The sequence below is a fragment of the Silene latifolia genome, chromosome 8 (assembly GCF_048544455.1).
Source record: "Silene latifolia isolate original U9 population chromosome 8, ASM4854445v1, whole genome shotgun sequence".
Classification (NCBI taxonomy): domain Eukaryota; kingdom Viridiplantae; phylum Streptophyta; class Magnoliopsida; order Caryophyllales; family Caryophyllaceae; genus Silene; species Silene latifolia.
Window position 1 is genome coordinate 112,458,701 of NC_133533.1, and position 19,169 is coordinate 112,477,869.

Here is a 19,169-nt window from a genome sequence, read left to right on the forward strand (position 1 = left end):
TTACTCCAGGTAACATTTCATTTCAGGTAGCTTATTTGAGCAAATAAACAACTTGACAAACAAGGGAATGAACCAAGAGAAACGAAATAACTACCAAATAATGAGACTTGATCATTTTACTAAACCGCAAATAAGAAATTACTTACGTGAATGTCATTGATTAAGATTGATCATAACTTTTACATAACTTTTCATTACAAAATCAAAATTGATCATTTTATAAGAATTTCAATAAGACTCCGTCCATTAATGAATTCCATCATCTTTGAAAGTCAGTGATTGTACACTAATACGAGTATTCCATTTGTAGTCTCTTCCTTTGGTGCCAACAGGAGAGAGCAATTGTACTCCAGTCCGTCTTGCTTCAAATCGCCTTATTTCAGACCGCAATAAGACCTCTCACAAGTGAGAAGCACATGGGTGGTGGGACACCCCATGTGTTTTCCCACTCACACCCTAAATGGTTTTTTTGTGAGAGAAAATGGTATCCGTCTGACCATTTCAGACGGATATGGCGGTCTGAAATAAAAATTTGTGATTGTACTCTTATGAGTCGTATCTCACAAGAGTATTCGTGAAACCCGGAGTATGTAATGGATTGAATAATTCTTGAAAGAAAAATATTTTGTACATAATTCTACAATATATCCCGCATATATAATTTATTTTTTGTTTGATTATCTTGCTACGTTTTTCAACATTGTCGTATACCCTTCATATATATCCACCACTTATTAGTTAATCTAAATATATATCCACGAGTATATTCATTAGTCAATTAGGAGTATTTTACGTAATCCATGTTAGAATTAACCTCGAAGTAATATAAATGGACAAATAAAGACTAGGCCAACATAAATAAATATAATTAATTAAGTAGACTAAGCTACCACCACCAACCCTAGTTCAATGTTAATTCACCTTAATCCTTCGTACCACACCTTTTATTCACAAATTCTCATTTGTAACACACATCCGTCGCAGATTTGCGACAAGTCAAATAATACTCACGTGAGTAAATAAAACAAAAGCGGATTATTTAGGAAGTAGTTCCTCCATTCAACTCCACTCTACCTATTTCACTTTTGTACACTATTCACAATTGTGTATTCAATTTCGATTTTCTCTCGATACGGAAGTGAAAATATATTCACGTGGGATCTTGTTTGATTCGTCTTTACGAGTACATTAAAAATATCTAACTTTTATAATTTTTGCAAATACGTAGCTAACGATATTTAGCGATTTAGCGCGTAAAATATGCGTTGGTAAACGTGAAAAAGGATAGTGGTAGAGTGGAGTTGAATGGAGGAACTATTAATCTATTTTGTCTTATCTGTCCATAGGCCCACATGAATAATACTTAATTACGTACGTAAATAAAACAAATAAAGACTATTCAACATAAGTATAATTAATTAAGTAGACAAAGCCACCGCCACCAACCCTGGTTCAATGTTAATTCACCTTAATCCTTCGTACCACGCATTTTTTATATTCACAAATTCTCATTTGTGACGGACCTGACGGTTATATCCGTCGCAGGTTTATAATGGGTCAAATACTACTCATGTGAGTAGATAAAACAAAAGCAGATTACTTAGGGATTAGCAAGCTGTTTTGTCTTATCTGCCCATATGAATAGTACTTGACTTGTCACAAACTCGTAACGAGGGAGACTGACCCGTCGCAAACTCGTGACGAGCGAGGGAGACTTGCTGATTTGTATTTGCAAGTCCTTTTCATGTTGTTAGTTTATCTTCTGATTTAATAGAGAAAGTACATAGTATATCCCTTATCACCACCAGCACCAGCACCACCACATACATCAACGCGCTCGCACGCGCGTGTGTATATATATATATATATAAGCTAAGCTTGTAACATGAAAACCTACCATCTAAGATATATACTTCCTAAAAAGATATGGCTCTAAAGGAACAAAAAATGAGCCCCCTTGTCCTCAAGGTAACACGAGCTGAGCCAGTCATGGTATGTCCGGCTCAGCCTACACCCAGAGGGCTAAAAATGCTCTCAGACATAGACGACCAAGAGGGGCTTCGTTTCCAAATGCCAGGCATAATGTTTTACCGGGGCCATCCGTCAATGGACGGAGTAGACACGGTGAAAGTGGTTAAAGATGCCCTAGCAAAGGCCCTTGTGCTATACTACCCATTTGCTGGCCGGCTTGTGGAAGGCACAAACCGTAAACTTGTTGTCGATTGCACCGGTGAAGGCGTGCCTTTCATTGAGGCCGAGGCTAATGCAAGTCTAGAGGATTTCGGCGATGAAATTCATCCTCCATTTTCTCTAGAGGATTTGTTGTATGATATTCCTGGTACTAGTGAAATGATTGGCACTCCTTTGCTCATATTGCAGGTAATATTTGAAAGGGAACTTGGGTACTTACGAGTAACTATCCCTTTATTTGTTTATTATAAACTACCATGCAACAACTAGCATATAAACCCTTACACCTAGCATTCTAGCAATAATTCTCTCTTAAGACGGGTATCCGTCTTAAATTCCAAACGGGTGAAATAATATACTCGTATATCATCACTTGTATAAATAAGACAAAAAATATCTTGTTATTTCCTAGACATATGATTTTTGTCCTTTCTAACATATATGTGTCTTAACTCTTAAAAAGAATATACACTTAGCTAGACTTGTAAAAAGTTGACCCGACCCGAAAAACTTGCCCAAATCTGTCCAAAAATAATCCGTTCTTTTCAACCTGGACTTGACCATGACCTGAGTCAATAATTTCCTTCATATTTAGAGTTGAGACCGGCCCGACCCATAAATAGTGAAATTTATTGAAACTTTGTAATTTAAGCACATAAAATTAATATAAAAATAATATAAACTTAACGACTATTTTAAAAGGATTATAAGCAATAAAATAGATTAAATTATCGATATTATTGATACACGGTATGCAATATGTATTGACTTTTAAAATTTTATGATAAATATGTTTATATCCGTTTTTAAAAATAGTTCACCAGGCCACATGATTACTCGAATGATTACCAAATAAATATAGTCATTGCTTGTCATTTATGTTTAACACTGATCAATACTTCGTATACTATGATAGTAACTATATTAAATAAAAACTATTTACTAATATCAATATTAAACTAGATAATTATGAAAAATAAGGATAATTATACGTTTATAATTAAAATTAAATTAAATAATCATTTGTAAAAAGGTTCCTTGTAAAAATACGTTAATCTGACCCATATTATTACCTTGACTCGTCCCAAAACCTGTCAAAACCCTAAATACACCCAACCCACCTCAAAATGATTGAACCCATAACCTGTCTCCTTAATCGTTATGTCAAAAGTAAAGGTAAAAAAATGATCAGGACGGAGGGAGTAGTTATTATCCGCAAGATTTTTACAGTTTCTAGATCTATCCCATATCCTTATGATAATTAAAAAAAAAACACTTTTTAAGTATTAAAACATTTTTTTTTCGAGTTTTATTGTGACTTAACATACTATTCTTCTATAGAAAACAAATATTGAAGCTAAAATGTCAATATCGAAATAAATTCTTATAAAATTACAATAATGATAACATAATCTTCTTTTAGTAGAAAAGTGTGAATGAGAAAAAAAAAACATAGCTTAATTTAAAAAAAAAAAAAACTTAGAAAAATGACATAGTTAAATATTTCTTTAACTTAATTTTTATTTTTCTTTAAAAATTAAAATTAAAATGGATCAAAAAGTAGAATCTAGATTCTGTTCTCGATTATATGACCCATACTCGATTCGTTTCTACACATATGAATCGGATCCATATTCATATCTAGTGGATCCAAAATATTGTGATATCGATCCGACTCATTGGATGTGGATCCCAGGATCTAGACACGATCCGTGATCCATTGTAATGTCATCCATAAATACGGCCATACGGGTATGAAACCTACATTTTTAGCAAATAAACACATGGAATGAGTTTGACACATTCTTAATTGTACGCATACCTCACATGTACTTAGACCGGTTAAAGGTTGACCCGATCTAAAAACCGACTTTAAAATCATTCGAAATAACCTATTATTTTTTTTACCCGAACCTGATAAATACAAATAATTGTAAAAACGGGTTGATACCTAATCCAGAGCAGTTTGACACGTTAAATCTAGTCACAATATTCATAGAAAGACACAATAATATGTATTACTATATGTATTGAGTTAAGAAATTTTGAGATATAATGTATTTATATTTATTTTTAAGCATAATTTTGACACATGATTTCTTTGATAATTAACATATTAATTATTTATTTATAATTAAAGATAAAGGAAATAAACATTTGTAAAAATGTGCTAATACGACTTGTATTTTAACTCCAAGCCGAACTAAAACCCTTATTAACCCCGGATCCGTACAAACTCGTATAACCCAAACCTGTGCAATCCCGTATTCTCCAGGTTTGAAATACACACAACTCGTATTTTACAAGAACTCAAAATGATCGAACTCGTAACCCACCTTCCTTACCCGTTTGACATGTTTACTCATGATACCTCTATGGCTCTATGGCTATATTGTATGAAACAAACACCCCTAAGGTCTATTTATGAAGGTGTTATATATATATATATATATATATATATATATATTAAAATATACCCTTCTTTCAAATGTAATTTACTCATCAATTCTTGAATTCAATTATACGAATAGTTTAAGAGAACTTATCATTTACTAATTACTATATTTGATCACCATGTGATAGGTAACTCGGCTTAAATGTGGTGGATTCATAGTAGCTGTACGACACAACCACACCATAGCCGATGGTGCAGGTATAATGCAACTCATGAATGTTATGGGCGAAATGGGAAGAGGTTTTACGAGCCCAACTACCCTCCCAGTGTGGGAAAGGGAGCGTCTATTCGCGAGAGATCCTCCTCGCGTCACCTTCAACCATCGTGAGTACGACGACCAACATGACAATGTCAACAACTACATTGGCCTAGTCCAACAATGCTTCATGTTCGGCTCAGTTCAGCTCACGGCCCTTAGATCCCATGTCCCTTCACACATTCAGAAATATTCCACTTTTGACCTCCTTAGTGCAACTCTGTGGCGGTGTCGTACCAAATCTCTTGGACTCAAACCTGACGATGAAGTTCGCTTGCTCTTCTCCGTAAATGCCAGGTATTAGAGATCTCTTTCCTCTATTTAGGTGTGGCTCAGACACGTTTGCATAAATTTAACATGCATGGTATCAGAGCTCATGACTAATACTCCCTCCATACCAATCCAAAGGTAACATTGACCAAAATGGCACTATTTATGGTCGTAGGGAATCTTCGATATTATTCTTAATTTATAAGACAAAATATAGACATGTGAGATCTTGTTTAATTTATCATCATGAATGTTATAAAAATATCAATTTTTTATAATTTTTTTAATAATGTGTAGCTAAAGATATTCTCTAATGCCAGGAATAAGTTTGATCCTCCACTAGCAAAGGGGTACTATGGGAACGCTTGCGCATTCCCGACAGTATGCGCAAAGGTTGGTGATATATGTGACAACCAAATTGGGTTTGTTATGGAGCTTATAAGGAAGACAAAAGAGGAAATTAATGAGGAATATATGAGGTCGGTTATGGACTTTATGGTGACAAAAGATAGGCCACATTATATTATGTATCGGACCTATGATGTGTCCGATTTGAGGCATCTAGGGTTTGCTGACGTTGATTTTGGGTGGGGAAAACCCGTTTATGGCGGTCCGGCTAGTAATGGACCGGTACCCGATGCTAGCTTCTTCATCTCTTATAACAATAAGGAAGGGGAGCGTGTAATAATGGTGACTATTTCACTTCCTCCTAAGGAAATGGAAGTTTTTACTAAGGAGTTGGAAGGGTTGCTTCAAGTTTAATTTAGCTGTGAAAGTGGGAAAATAGGAAGATATATCGAATGTAGTACATCAGACCTAATATATAATTGAGTTTATGTGTATTTTTCCGAGTTTTATAATGTTTATAAGTTGCATTTTAGTTTTTTTTAACGTCTAAACTCAAGTTTATTCTAAGTTTATATGCAATGTTTTTGAGTTTTATTGTAATTTTTTGAGGTTAATGTTTAAGTGAACAGATTTAGAATTTTTATAGTAAAATTCATATTCTTTAAAATAAAACCCGAAAATTTTATTATAATGCTCAGAAACTACATCGCCAATTGTAAAACATCGGATGTACAGACGTATAGTCTACTAACTGGTGAAAGTGTAGTTGTTCACTCCAAGAGCAAGCTAAGTTACTTTTTATTTCATGTAAGCATGCATCGTTGTAAGACTTAATAACCCGTTTTATTGTCAAACGGATCAATTACGAGTCCAAAGGGTCATATAAATAATACTATATCAATCTTAACTTGAATCTTAAGATGGTCTCCACATTACTGATAATACAAATAATATTTCATACTAACATACTATTGTGATACTTATATTCTATACAATATAACGCTCTTTTACAAGACTAATTGATTGGAGAGTAATAATTATTTTGTACATGAAACGATTTTTTACAAGACTAATCGATTAGCTTAAGTACGTTTTTTACATCCTAATCGGCCAATATTCCTTTATAATAATAAGAAAACAATATTTTAGGGAGTTATATGAATATAATACTCCAAAGTCTAGACTTGACCAACCACCCAAAATCAAAACTTCTATAGATTTGGTCATTGCCTTGCAAGGAAAGGCTCAGAATAATGCAGCATGATCTCCATCTAGTCAATAATTTACATTTACTTTATTCCCCTCACAATAAAGAAAATGTAAATTATTCACCGGAACAAATGAAAAAATAATACTCTCTCCAATTTTCTATTATCTTCCCTCTTTCCTTTTTTGGTAAGTTTCATTCATTTTTTTATTAATTTCTCTCTCCTAAAAAATCAACAACTCTCATTACTTTATTTATTCTTTATTCATCATTCATTCTTTATTATTTTCTCTCACCTATAAATTTCACAACTTACAATACTTTCCCTTTCTTAATTTTTGTGCCCTAAAGAAAGGGGAAGATATAAGGAAATAGGAGGGAGTAATTATTGTTTAAGACAATCTGACCATAAAGTGGTCTAATTAGTATAAAAAATTAAAAATCACTCAATAAAATATAAATTAACTGTCTCACAGTCTGAGGCGGTCTTATGGATATTGTGATTGGGAAATCGATGAGAATCATTACTTAATTTGCGATTATTCATGGCCATTGATGAAATATGATGAGTCAACGATCAGATTCGACATGTGTTGTGGACTTGTGGTTGTAATGGGGAGGCTCTAGTGAGAAATGACATCACTTATTAGAGCAATCTCATGACATCGTTCAACTCATAACCGTCTTATAACAAATTGTAATTTTGCATAATTAAATTATAGAGTGAGGTGTAAAACTGTTACTATAAATATAGGTACATCTTTGTGGATTAGGTAAAATAGGAAATTAGTAGTACTATTATTGTGTTGTGTAAATCAGATTGTTGTTTTTCTTAATCTTGTTTGTAGATTGAGCAAGAGGTAAGAAATTAATCAATACACTAACGACAGCGAGATTGTATGCATACGAACAAATCAAACCGATTAATTATTAATTATAATATGTGATATATAAATTCATATTTCTCTCCGAAAAAAGTATAATACGTAATATAATGTAAGATAAATCTTTGGAAAATGAGATGGCGACACCGGGTGTTACCGAGTTTGAGTAACACCGAGGACATAATTGTAAATTCGTTGTCATTTTTACTTTGATCCTCAAACTCTCAAATTTTAAATTGATAAATTTAAAAAGGGTATTATGGGAACTTAATATTGCATAAAATAAACAAAAAAAACACATCAATTTTGTTCCCTTCCCGAATTAGTTCGGCACATAAGTTATTGAACTTGGAGTCAAACTCTTAACATGTGTGGGTCTGTTATATACGGAGTACTTGTATAGTTTCTGGAGGAAAGAGAGGAAAATGTATGGCATGTTTTGCATATCAATTTCCTTCTTAACCAATTATACATCACAGTTTTCAGAAAATGCAAATTACAAACTTTTGCACCATGAGTTCTGATCTTCAACTAGGGCTTCGAGTATATGAAACTTCGAATTTCAGTGGAGTGCATCGGTGAAAAAACAATACACTCAGTGTGATTTTGGTAGGCGAGATGAAAAAGTGTGAATGACAATTTTACCCTTTATAATTGGCGCAAATCAAAAGTTATATTTATTTTAATTAGATTTTTTTTTTATTTTTTTAATTAGGGTGTTACCGAATTCGGTAACACCCGGTGTCGCCCTAGCATTGTCCTAAATCTTTTACGGTTGTATTTGTTCTAAGACAAAAACAGATTAAATATACTAGCATTTACACAGTTACATACTTACATATATGAGACTATGGGAGTAAATGGGACAAACATCATTTTCTGTTAGTCTTTAAGCATTTATGTTGTTTCATCTATCATGTTTGATTTATTTTAAATTTAAAACAGATATTATCAGTCTAAAGAATATTCTCTGTGTATTATTAACTAATGGTGCAATATATTCAAAGAGGAATAAAGTGAACAAGTGAAGGGCACATATGGCATGACCTTTGGTGATCTATCTGGGACATGTGCGACTAACAAAGTAAGACATCATTATTTAGAGTACAATGGAAAACTAAGCGCATGTCCTTGCCTTTAAAGTCACATTGCCAGATTGCCTTCTCACTTTATACTTATTGCCAGTTAGATAATGTTCTCTATACTTAAATTTGGGTAATCATAAATCCAAGTCAAGAATAAGACGGTTTTATATTGTGAAACGGTTTATTATGTAAAAAAATACTCTGACCAGCTTTTACCTCCACGGTTGATCGTAAAGGTATTTTGATCCTTTAAAACCAACAAATCGCTAAACAACCATTATTTTACCCCTTAAGTATAAGCACCAATTTGGTGTTTCTAACTTCTAAAAATTAAACTTGATTAACAATAAAATATTTTAATAAATTAGGTCAAACATACCATAGAATAATATCTAAAATAGTTTGAAAAAGTCAATACAACGTTCAATTTATATCGGGACTAGGTTATTATTAAGATCGATGTTATATATGAATAATAAGCAATGCAAATTATATTCAAATTATCCCTTCGTCTTTCATTTAAACTTCGTATTATACTAATCTTATACCGGCACTCGCAAATCAAAAAGAAAAATGGGAAAATGTTGTAACAAATTTGTTATCTTTTATTGGGTGGGATTAGATTATCCCTCAAAATCTACCTTTAAGCGATTTGATCTCCCATCAAATGTAATTTGGACACCTTATACTCAAGTAAGTGAAGTACTTGTACTTTTTACTGATCAGACGTCATTTTGCTCAACTTTTTCCCTTCAAGCTACAAGATTGTTTTATCCTTGACAAAACGTAATTATTCTTTCAATAAGTCTTGCTTGTAACGGGTCGGATATTGCGACGGGTATTTTGTGAGTGGAAATGGGCAGAGGGGACAAGGTGGGCATCCACCCCATGTGCTCTTCTCTCACCCCTATGGGTTTTTTGTGAGACAATATGGTACCCGTCTCTTGTTTGTGACGGATATCCTCCGTCACAAATAAGAATTTGTGTTATTCATTAGTCTTTTTCGGGGTATATTATCCGATTTAATCTGAATTTTAGTTCGGTAGGACTATTGGGGTAATAAAACTATTCTCATAAATAAATATAATTAATTAAGTAGACTAAGCTAATATAAAGGACAAAATAAACACTAGTCCAACATGAATAAATATAATTAATTAAGTAGACTAACCTTTCATCACCAACCCTGGTCCAATGCTAATTCACGTTAATCCTTCGTACCACGCCTTTTTTTTTTGTATGTCCTTTTCGTATTGTTAGTTTATCTCCTGATTTTAATACAAATGTACACAGAATATTCCTTATCATCACCCATAGCACGAGGAAACTAGCTACTAGACTAATATGGAGTAGGTGATTTTGACTAATCAAAGTTCACACCGTAAAATTCATAAAATTGTCTTAGATCAAAGACCTGTTCGGATCCTCTGTCCCATTATCGTGTCCCATCTTGTGTCTCATTGCCTTAATATTCTGACACCTCATCCTTAGATAATATCTATATACTTATTTTTAATATTTATTGCTATGTGTCGAATGTGTTGTTCGTAAATTCTGAAGCAGAAAAGAATTACGAAAGGAATAAGAATGCAGTAACGAAATAAATGCCAGAGATCAGATATACCGACAGAGGAAAGGTAGTGACACGGTACGAAACCGCTGCCTTAAAAACTATTTCTCCGATGCGACCGTGGTGGCGATCACCACTGACCGGTAGTCCCCAAGGTTTACACTACTGCCGCCTTACAAACTCGCCCACTCAAGAATGTAAGACCTGGAACGATATCAATTAGCAATACCCAGAAATTTATGAGAGAGCAGAGAAGACGAGAGAAGAGAGTTTATGTTTTCGGTGTGTTTTGATAGAGAAGTCGGACTCTTATTTATAGCCAAACCGAAGCAACAGAAGCAGCAAAACCGACTCCCAAAAAGATAGGCACAGCCCGCCGATTCCCGAATCCCGAATCCGGATCCGGGCCGGGCCGGGCTCGGGCACGGGCACGCGCGCGCGCGTGTGCGAGCTGAATTAAGCACCTCGCAAAGTCTCTACAAAAGACCCCCCATGACCACTAGTGATAAGGTAAGGGAAGGGGTGTTATATAAACCCATAAAACACCCACTTCCTCACCAATGTGGGACAAATGGAAACTAAGAAAAAGGCTCTCAAAGCCTCTATTTCCAACAATCCCCCACTAGAGGCGCCAGAGCCAGAGAAAGAAGAATTCCTGGGTAAAGGAAGGGTGGATAATTAGGTATCAATATCTTTCGATTTGAATTGACACTTTAGTGAAATGAGGAAACAACTTACTTACAACTAGAGAATATCTTGCGATTTGAATTCCTAGCTAAACTTCGGTCGATACCCCCCACTACACATATCATACCTTCAAATTAAGATCGTCCCGCGATTTCAGAGTGCAACGCGCTCTTTTAGAGCTTATGCGTTACCTTGGTACTGATAGGTGTGACCACAAGACTTCTCATAGTCTTAGGATCATTACACCTACGTAGGTGGCTCAAGTGCTTCTCATCGACTTCTCACACGAGCCATTAAGGACATAAGTCCAACCTAGAGTATAATTCATCAAGTGCGTCTCAAAAGCACCACCATAAAGGCTATGAATCATACTACGCCATAGGAATGAAAACTTTGGACCAAGTCAATCTCAACCTTGACTCAAGGACCTAAGCCCCATTCCCCTCGACGTATTAACGACTAATCTCTTAGTCAAACCCTTAGTAAGGGGATCGCAAGATTACTTTCGGACTTCACATAGTCCACAAGAATACTCCATTCTCAAGGAGTTGTTTAACTGCAGCGTGCCTTATTCGCATGTGTCTCTTTTTCGAATTGGAGACACTATTCTTTGCAACGCCAATAGCACTTTTCGAGTCACACAAAGATGGAGACCGGTGTCGCCCGTCCTCCCCATACTTTGGTACATCGCCAATAGGTTTTTCACCAATCGCTTCTTGTCCCGCCAACTCAAGAGCTATGAACTCCGACTCCATGGTAGAGCGTGCAATACAAGTCTGTTTAGAAGACTTCCACGATATCGCACCTCCACCCATGGTGAAGACATAACCACTAGTAGAACAAATCTCATCGTTACCTGCAACCCAATTTGCATCACAATATCCTTCTAACACAAAGAGAAATTTACCATAATGCAAACACAGATCAACTGTTCCTCTTAGGTATTTTAGCAAACGACGAAGAGCATTCCAATGTTCATTACCAGGGTTATGTGTATAACGACTCAGTCTACTAACCACATATGCAATATCTGGTCGAGTACAGTTCATAAGAAACATCACACTCCCTAGAATCTTAGCATACTCTTCCTGGGAAACACTATTACCCAAGTTTTTACTCAAATGTACACTAGAATCATAGGGTGTTCTAGCAGGCACAACATCAAAACAGTTAAACTTTTTCAACACCTTTTCAACATAATGAGATTGACTCAAAGAAATTCCATTGGAGTTTCGGATAACCTTAACCCCTAGGATAACATCAGCTTCTCCTAAGTCCTTCATCTCAAAGTGTGATGACAGAAATTCTTTGGTTTTAATTATCACATCTAAATTATTACCAAAAATAAGCATGTCATCCACATATAGGCATATAATAACACAATCAGATTCTATCACTTTGGAATAAACACATGAATCAGAATTGTTAATCATAAAGCCATTACTCATCAAAGTAGTGTTGAATTTCTCATACCACTGTTTAGGTGCTTGTTTCAGACCATAAAGTGACTTGTTAAGTTTACACACTTTATTCTCTTGACCCTTAATCACAAACCCTTCAGGTTGCGACATATAGATCTCTTCCTTTAGCTCACCATTCAAGAAAGCAGTTTTAACATCCATCTGATGTATAATAAGGTTATGAATAGCAGCTAAAGCGACAAGAGTTCTTATAGTCGAAATTTTGGTCACAGGAGAATAGGTATCAAAGTAATCAATGCCCTTCTTTTGTGTAAAGCCTCTAACTACAAATCTAGCTTTGAACCTTTCTATTGTACCGTCAAGTCTCATTTTCTTTTTAAAGATCCATTTTCTCGTAATGGGTTTACTACCTTTAGGTAAATCAGTCAACTCCCAAGTCTGATTAGAAACAATAGAATCAAGTTCACTTTTAATAGCATCTTTCCAAAAATTAGCATCAATGGATTTCATTGCCTCACTATAGGTTTTTGGGTCATCCTCTATTAAAAACGCTGAAACAAACTCATCACTTGCACAAACAGAGGATCCATATTCAGATAAATGTGTTGTAACATAATCACTATAATCCTTTGGACATCTAGGTCTTTTACTTCTCCTAGGTTCAACAGCATGATCAATAGGAGTGCTACTACAACTAGCATGTGAAGACATATCAATAGATGCAACAGGTAATGAAGTAGATGAAACAACATTTTTCTGAAAAGGGAAAACATGCTCAAAAAATTCGGCATCTCTAGCCTCAGATATAGAACGGTCACTCAAAGACATAAATCTATAGGCAGAGCTATTTTGAGCATAACCTATAAAAACACAATCATAGGTCTTAGGTCCAACGGTAGGTCTCCTAAAGTCAGGTAAACCCACTTTAGCCAAACACCCCCACACTCTAAGATAACTCAGGTTAGGAGGATAGCCCTTCCAAATCTCGTAGGGTGTCTTGTCAATTTTCTTATGAGGTACACGGTTAAGAATGTGACAAGCAGAAAGTATTGCTTCCCCCCACATATCGTCAGACAGGCCAGAACTTAAAAGCATAGCATTCATCATCTCTTTTAAAGTTCTATTTTTACGTTCAGCTACACCATTGGATTGGGGTAAGTAGGGTGGACTAGTCTCATGTATTAAACCGTTTGCAGCACAAAAGTCCGCTAAATAACTGGATTTATACTCACCACCTCTATCAGACCTTACCCTTTTAATCTTCCCCGTCGAGTTGATTTTCGACCTCATTTTTAAAGTTTATAAACGATTGTTCTGCTTCATCTTTAGTCTTAAGCAAATAAACTCGGGTGTACCTCGAACAGTCGTCTATAAAAGTCACATAATAATTCTTGCCACCTCTACTTGCAACATTTTTGAAGTCAGCTAGGTCGGTGTGAATTAACTCAAGAAGACTCGTAGTCCTAGTTGTCACAGGTTTACTAGGTTTCTTTGTGAATTTAGCCTCAACACAGCTACCACATTTAGAGGATTCTTGACTCGACAAACTTGGAATTAAACTCAAGGTTCTAAGCTTTTTAATGTAGTCGATATTCACATGACCTAATCTACCATGCCAACATCAATAGACTCGGCGATATAAGCGTATAGATGCAATATTATTAAAAACAGAATCGGTGTTCGATAAAAAAGACCCCCAGACAGATAACCCTTGCCCACAAATTCCCCATTGCGCGACATTACAACCTTGTCAACCTCAAAAACAAGTTTCATGCCGCCTTTGTTTAACAAGGCACCCGACACGAGGTTTCGACGCAATGTAGGTACAAATAAAACATTATTAAGGGCAAGTGTTTTCCCGAGGTGAGTTTGAGAAAGATCTTGCCTTTGCTCGTGATCTTTGCAGTGAAGAATTACCCATGTAGACGCATTCCCCATCGCCTATCTCCTCGAACTCAAGAAATAACCCCTTATCAAAGACAGAGGTGTCCTGAAGCGCCAGATATCAAGACCCATTCAAGAAGATTACCCACCGATTAGCTTCAACAACCACAAAGAAGAATGACATCATCAATCACAAAGATTGGCTTCACTTTCAGCAGTCTTCTTATCGATTGCACCTGGTAGACTTTGTGACCCTTGTTTCCCACAAACATAGCAAACCAAAGGACCCTTAGGCTTCGAATCTTTGCAACCGGCTTGGTGTACTTCCCAGGTCGATCTTCTTTCCTTTACCCTTACCCCGACCAACCTTGGCCTTACCCTTACCCTTGAACTTTTCAAAGCGATTTGACGGACCACCGGACTCAACCAAATTAGCTTTGACAACAAAGAATAGATGCATTCACAGACCGGTAAATGAATAGGGTTGTCTTTGAGGCGATTTGCCTCTTCGGTCCTCATATGACTGATAAGTTCCATAAGGGACATGTCTTTCTTTTTGTGTTTTAGCTGATTTCTATACTCAGACCAGGAGGGAAGGAAGTTTTCCAACAACACATTAGCAACAAAAAGGTCGTCTAATTTCATGCCCTCGCTAACAATATCAGCACACAAATTTTCATAGACATGAACCTGTTCCATAATAGACTTCCCATCCACTATCTTAAATTGCACCACTTACCCACAACATATTTCTTTTTCCCAGGCGTCATCACCCCCATATTTTTTCGATAAGGACTCCCAAATGACTTTAGCCGATTTATTATCAGCAAATAAATCGAACAACGGGTTAATCATGTTATTAAGTATGTGACACCTAGCAGTTTTGTTGTCTTTAACAAATTTAGCAATATCATCTTCATTTGACTTAACTGCCTTAGCCGCAGGAGGGGTAGTCTCAGATCGGACGGAACAATAGGTTTTGGCGGGTCATTAAACAAAACATAATCAATTTCCAACCGCTCAAAAACATCAACAGCTTTAGGGACCAACGCTTATAATTCGACCATCTAATTGCTCAATTTTCAAATATCGTACAATTTTCGAAATCACAGACATGGCTACTGCACTTAATTAAATAGTTTTTAAATTGTTGTTCGTAAATTCTGAAGCAGAAAAGAATTACGAAAGGAATAAGAATGCAGTAACGAAATAAATGCCGTAGATCGGATATCTACCGACAGAGGAAAGGTAGTGACACGACGAAACCGCCGCCTTAAAAACTATTTCTCCGGTGCGACCGTGGTGGCGATCGCAAGACGACCGGTAGTCCCCAAGGTTTACACTATCGCGCCTTACAAACTCGCCCACTCAAGAATGTAAGACCTGGAACGATATCAATTAGCAATACCCAGAAATTTATGAGAGAGTAGAGAAGACGAGAGAAGAGAGTTTATGTTTTCTGTGTGTTTTGATAGAGAAGTCGGGCTCTTATTTATAGCCAAACCGAAGCAACAGAAGCAGCAAAACCGACTCCTAAGATGTTGCAGTCAAGGGCTACAAACGTGGAGCATGACCCTCATGTCGACAGTCAGTTGGACTGACTGATTCAACTCAACAACACAAAAAAACAAAACTCGAGATACGGCCCAAAAAGATAGGCACGGCCGCCGCAGCGATTGCCAAATCCCAAATCCCAAATCCGGCCGGGCTCGGCATCGCACATACGTGTGCGAGCTGAATTAAGCACCTCGCAAAGTCTCTACAAAAGACTCCCCATGACCACTAGTGATAAGGTAAGGGAAGGGGTGTTATATAAACCCATAAAACACCCACTTCCTCACCAATGTGGGACAAATGGAAACTAAGAAAAAGGCTCTCAAAGCCTCTATTTCCAACAGAATGAAGAGATAGTGGGATACAAGATGGGACACGATAATGGGACAGAGGATCTCGACTGATCAAAGACACGGTAAATAAATGTTCGAGATGAAGGAATTACTGAACACAAAACAGAAGAACTTCTACTATGTAAGGATGGAAAAGGGCCGGGGGTTTAAAGATAATTCCGTAAAAAAAAAACATGGATTATTATTATTATTATTATAAAGTACTCTCCTTCCGTTTCGATCATTTATTGTCCTTCTCTATTTTGGGTGTCTCAGTTATTTGTTGTCCTTTCTATTTTAGAAATGCATTTGACGAACAATTTGGTCATTCACACAAAATTTGGTCCACGTGTCATTTAGTAATTGACTCTCTCCCCTTTTCTTGGTCTTTGTGCCAAAACCAAAGAACAATCAATGACCGGAATGAAGGGAGTAGCATTTCTAATTACTTTGTACAATCTAATTTATTTTATAGTACTTTTATGACTTGGTTTACGTATAGAAGACGCCTAAGCATTTTATAGCGCGGGGAGACTACTCGATTAGTAGAATATAGTTGGTGTTATTTACCGCCCTTAAATGGTAAAAAATTATAAAATTTGTTTTAAGAATTCTTTGATATTTTTCCAAAAAAAGTGTTCTACTATATACATATAAGTTATAACATATAACGTTCTCTTCTAATTTAAATCCTGACTCCATCGCTCATTTTACGTAAGATTAACTAATTCAAAGTAAGATTAAACAATTCAAATGCCTCTCCATGCATGATACATCTTTATATATTGTTTTATAAATCAATAAAGGGCCTCTATCCTCTTTATTTTTTTCCATAGGGGTTGCCCCTTTTTTTCTTGCCTTCTGGAATTAGTTGGAGGTTTCCAAGTTCCTACATACTACACACATACACACCTTTCTACTTTCCCTCTCTAACTTCTCTCTCTACAAAATTTCCAATGTCCTCTCTTCTAAGCTCCCAAGGTGTCTTCTTGGCTACTGCCATGGCTGCCTTTTCTGGTACCGTAATTCTCTTAGCATTTAAACATCAAAAACCTTCATGTCTTCCTCCTTCAAACACCCACTTTCAAATCAACCCTATTCCCGCTCTTCGCCCTTGCCTTTCTTCAGGTACGTTACTTTTCACAAATTCTCGTGTAAGACAGTCTCATTAATACATCATTTTACAAATTACTTATTCCCTCTGACTCGACAGATTTTGTACGTTGTATTACAAAATCTGTTTAGTCAGAGGAAGTATTTGAAATATGTTTAAACACGACTTTAATTTATATGACAGTTGAGACAAAATCATAATGCATAGGCTTTAGTAAATGACTTGTCTCATTTATCCACGCAGGGTGCTATTTGACTTGTTTTAATCTGTTTTATGGGATAAATTGTTTTTTTTTTCTTAATTCCATTTTTTTTTACCTATGGTAGGTGAAAAAAAGGGAGAAAAGAAGAAGAAAAAGGTGAGATTTGCAGAAGATGTGGTGGATCCAAGAGGAAATAATGAAGTGTTCAGGAGACAATTGAATAGCAAGTCAAGGAAAAATAGTGGAGAAAGTCAACGAAATGAAATGCCAGCAAATAGAGTTGCTTTGTACAAAGGGATACTCAAAGATCGTGTGATTCAACGTATGGGATACTCTTATTGATTCATGATCATATTGGTTTGATTTTGTAACATTTTAAGAAAGAAATTAGGTAATTAATTATGTGAGGAAAGTGATTAACTAATTTGATCAAACATGTTTGGTGATTGTGAATTTTTTGTACAAAGTTTTGACTTTTTTGTTTGGTTGAGTTTGGTGGGTAATATATGAAGAATTATATTACGTGTCATAATTTGTACTACTAGAAAGAAAGTGTTTGCGGTGGATTTGCAGTAACTAGAATATACAATCAGTTGTATAGTGTTATTTACCGTGGATTTGTGATTAGTTAATATCGAAAAAATTTAAGTGTATGGCTAATTCTCATTAGAAATTTGATGTTTATAAGTATTTTTATGAATATTTGATGGATTTTGAGCAAATTCTCTACATTGAATTATTGGATGGTAAATGTCATTTTTGGCGGATCCAATTACAATGAGAATTGCTGTGAATTATTTTGTATAATTTAGCTTTGTTTTTTCGGACTTAATTTCAAATTAATTCATATCAATGCATATCTTATACGTTTGTCTAATTCATATCATATGTGTTTTGTTCAATTCATTTTATTAAGTAGTATAGATATATTCAGTGCAGTTCAATTCATTTCAGAAACGTATGACTCAAAAGAATTGAGAACCGAACTCTTTAGTCATTGGCCTATTAACTATTATGACCGTGACCAAGCCCATTGCTCTTTGTTAATCACGTCATGAGTAAAAAAACTTCATTTTCGTTGTTCTATTCTTGTATTTGATGCACAATTGACCATTCTAGTTTGCGACAAATTTTCGCATTTTTTTTTTATTTCTCTTGTTTCGTCGCATCATTTGGTCAATCACCGTGGGCCGCGTGGTATATACAAATATTTGCTAACCATCTGGTCAATATTATGATCCATGGTTCATCTATTGGTGGTTTGGTATAACAAAAATGCAAGAACTTAATATGAATCTTATATGTAAAATTTCAATAAAAAAATTATTTATATCTAGATAATTTTTTATGTTAAAAGTCAAATCAAATTGAGTTATGATTCCCGACTTATAAACTAGAATCTGATTGAATTATATTGTACTCCCTATATCCTGGTCATTAGCTCGTCTATTTCACTTTGTGGCTAGCAAGGGTGCCCGCCCCCGCCCCCGCTGGAGAGGTTAAATTTACGAGAATTTTTGAACTTTTTCTTTTGGTATTACTCGTTCACGCACAATGAAATTTTTCACTCTTTTAATAACAAGTCCAAACTCCGCAACTACGAGCAAGATATATATATATTAAGAGTATACTACCATAAATTAATTTCACAATTGGTACTATGTGCAAATTAGCCCCACAACTTTCGACAGGTGCAAATTTACCCCATAC

The 19,169-nt window shown here is 35.5% G+C and overlaps 2 protein-coding genes across 2 annotated transcripts; both read left to right on the top strand.

Moving 5' to 3' along the window:
- Window positions 1-1,926: 1,926 nt before the first annotated feature.
- Window positions 1,927-5,933, top strand: LOC141595882 (benzyl alcohol O-benzoyltransferase-like). Its single transcript, XM_074415830.1, has 3 exons — window positions 1,927-2,379; window positions 4,774-5,198; window positions 5,492-5,933. Exons 1-3 carry the CDS (start codon window positions 1,927-1,929, stop codon window positions 5,931-5,933), a joined length of 1,320 nt encoding a protein of 439 aa, XP_074271931.1.
- An 11,211-nt stretch (window positions 5,934-17,144) lies between these two features.
- On the top strand, window positions 17,145-17,801 carry LOC141595783 (uncharacterized). The gene is made up of 2 exons (XM_074415748.1): window positions 17,145-17,271; window positions 17,584-17,801. Exons 1-2 carry the CDS (start codon window positions 17,145-17,147, stop codon window positions 17,799-17,801), a joined length of 345 nt encoding a protein of 114 aa, XP_074271849.1.
- Window positions 17,802-19,169: the final 1,368 nt, after the last annotated feature.

Excerpts from the sequence above, each read along its gene's own strand:
- LOC141595882 (XM_074415830.1), top strand. The coding sequence starts at position 1,927 with ATGGCTCTAAAGGAACAAAAAATGAGCCCCCTTGTCCTCAAGGTAACA. Across the intron at positions 2,380-4,773 it reads CTCCTTTGCTCATATTGCAG|GTAACTCGGCTTAAATGTGG; the intron begins GTAATATTTGAA and ends ACCATGTGATAG. Across the intron at positions 5,199-5,491 it reads CTCTTCTCCGTAAATGCCAG|GAATAAGTTTGATCCTCCAC; the intron begins GTATTAGAGATC and ends CTCTAATGCCAG.
- LOC141595783 (XM_074415748.1), top strand. The coding sequence starts at position 17,145 with ATGGCTGCCTTTTCTGGTACCGTAATTCTCTTAGCATTTAAACATCAA. Across the intron at positions 17,272-17,583 it reads TCGCCCTTGCCTTTCTTCAG|GTGAAAAAAAGGGAGAAAAG; the intron begins GTACGTTACTTT and ends TACCTATGGTAG.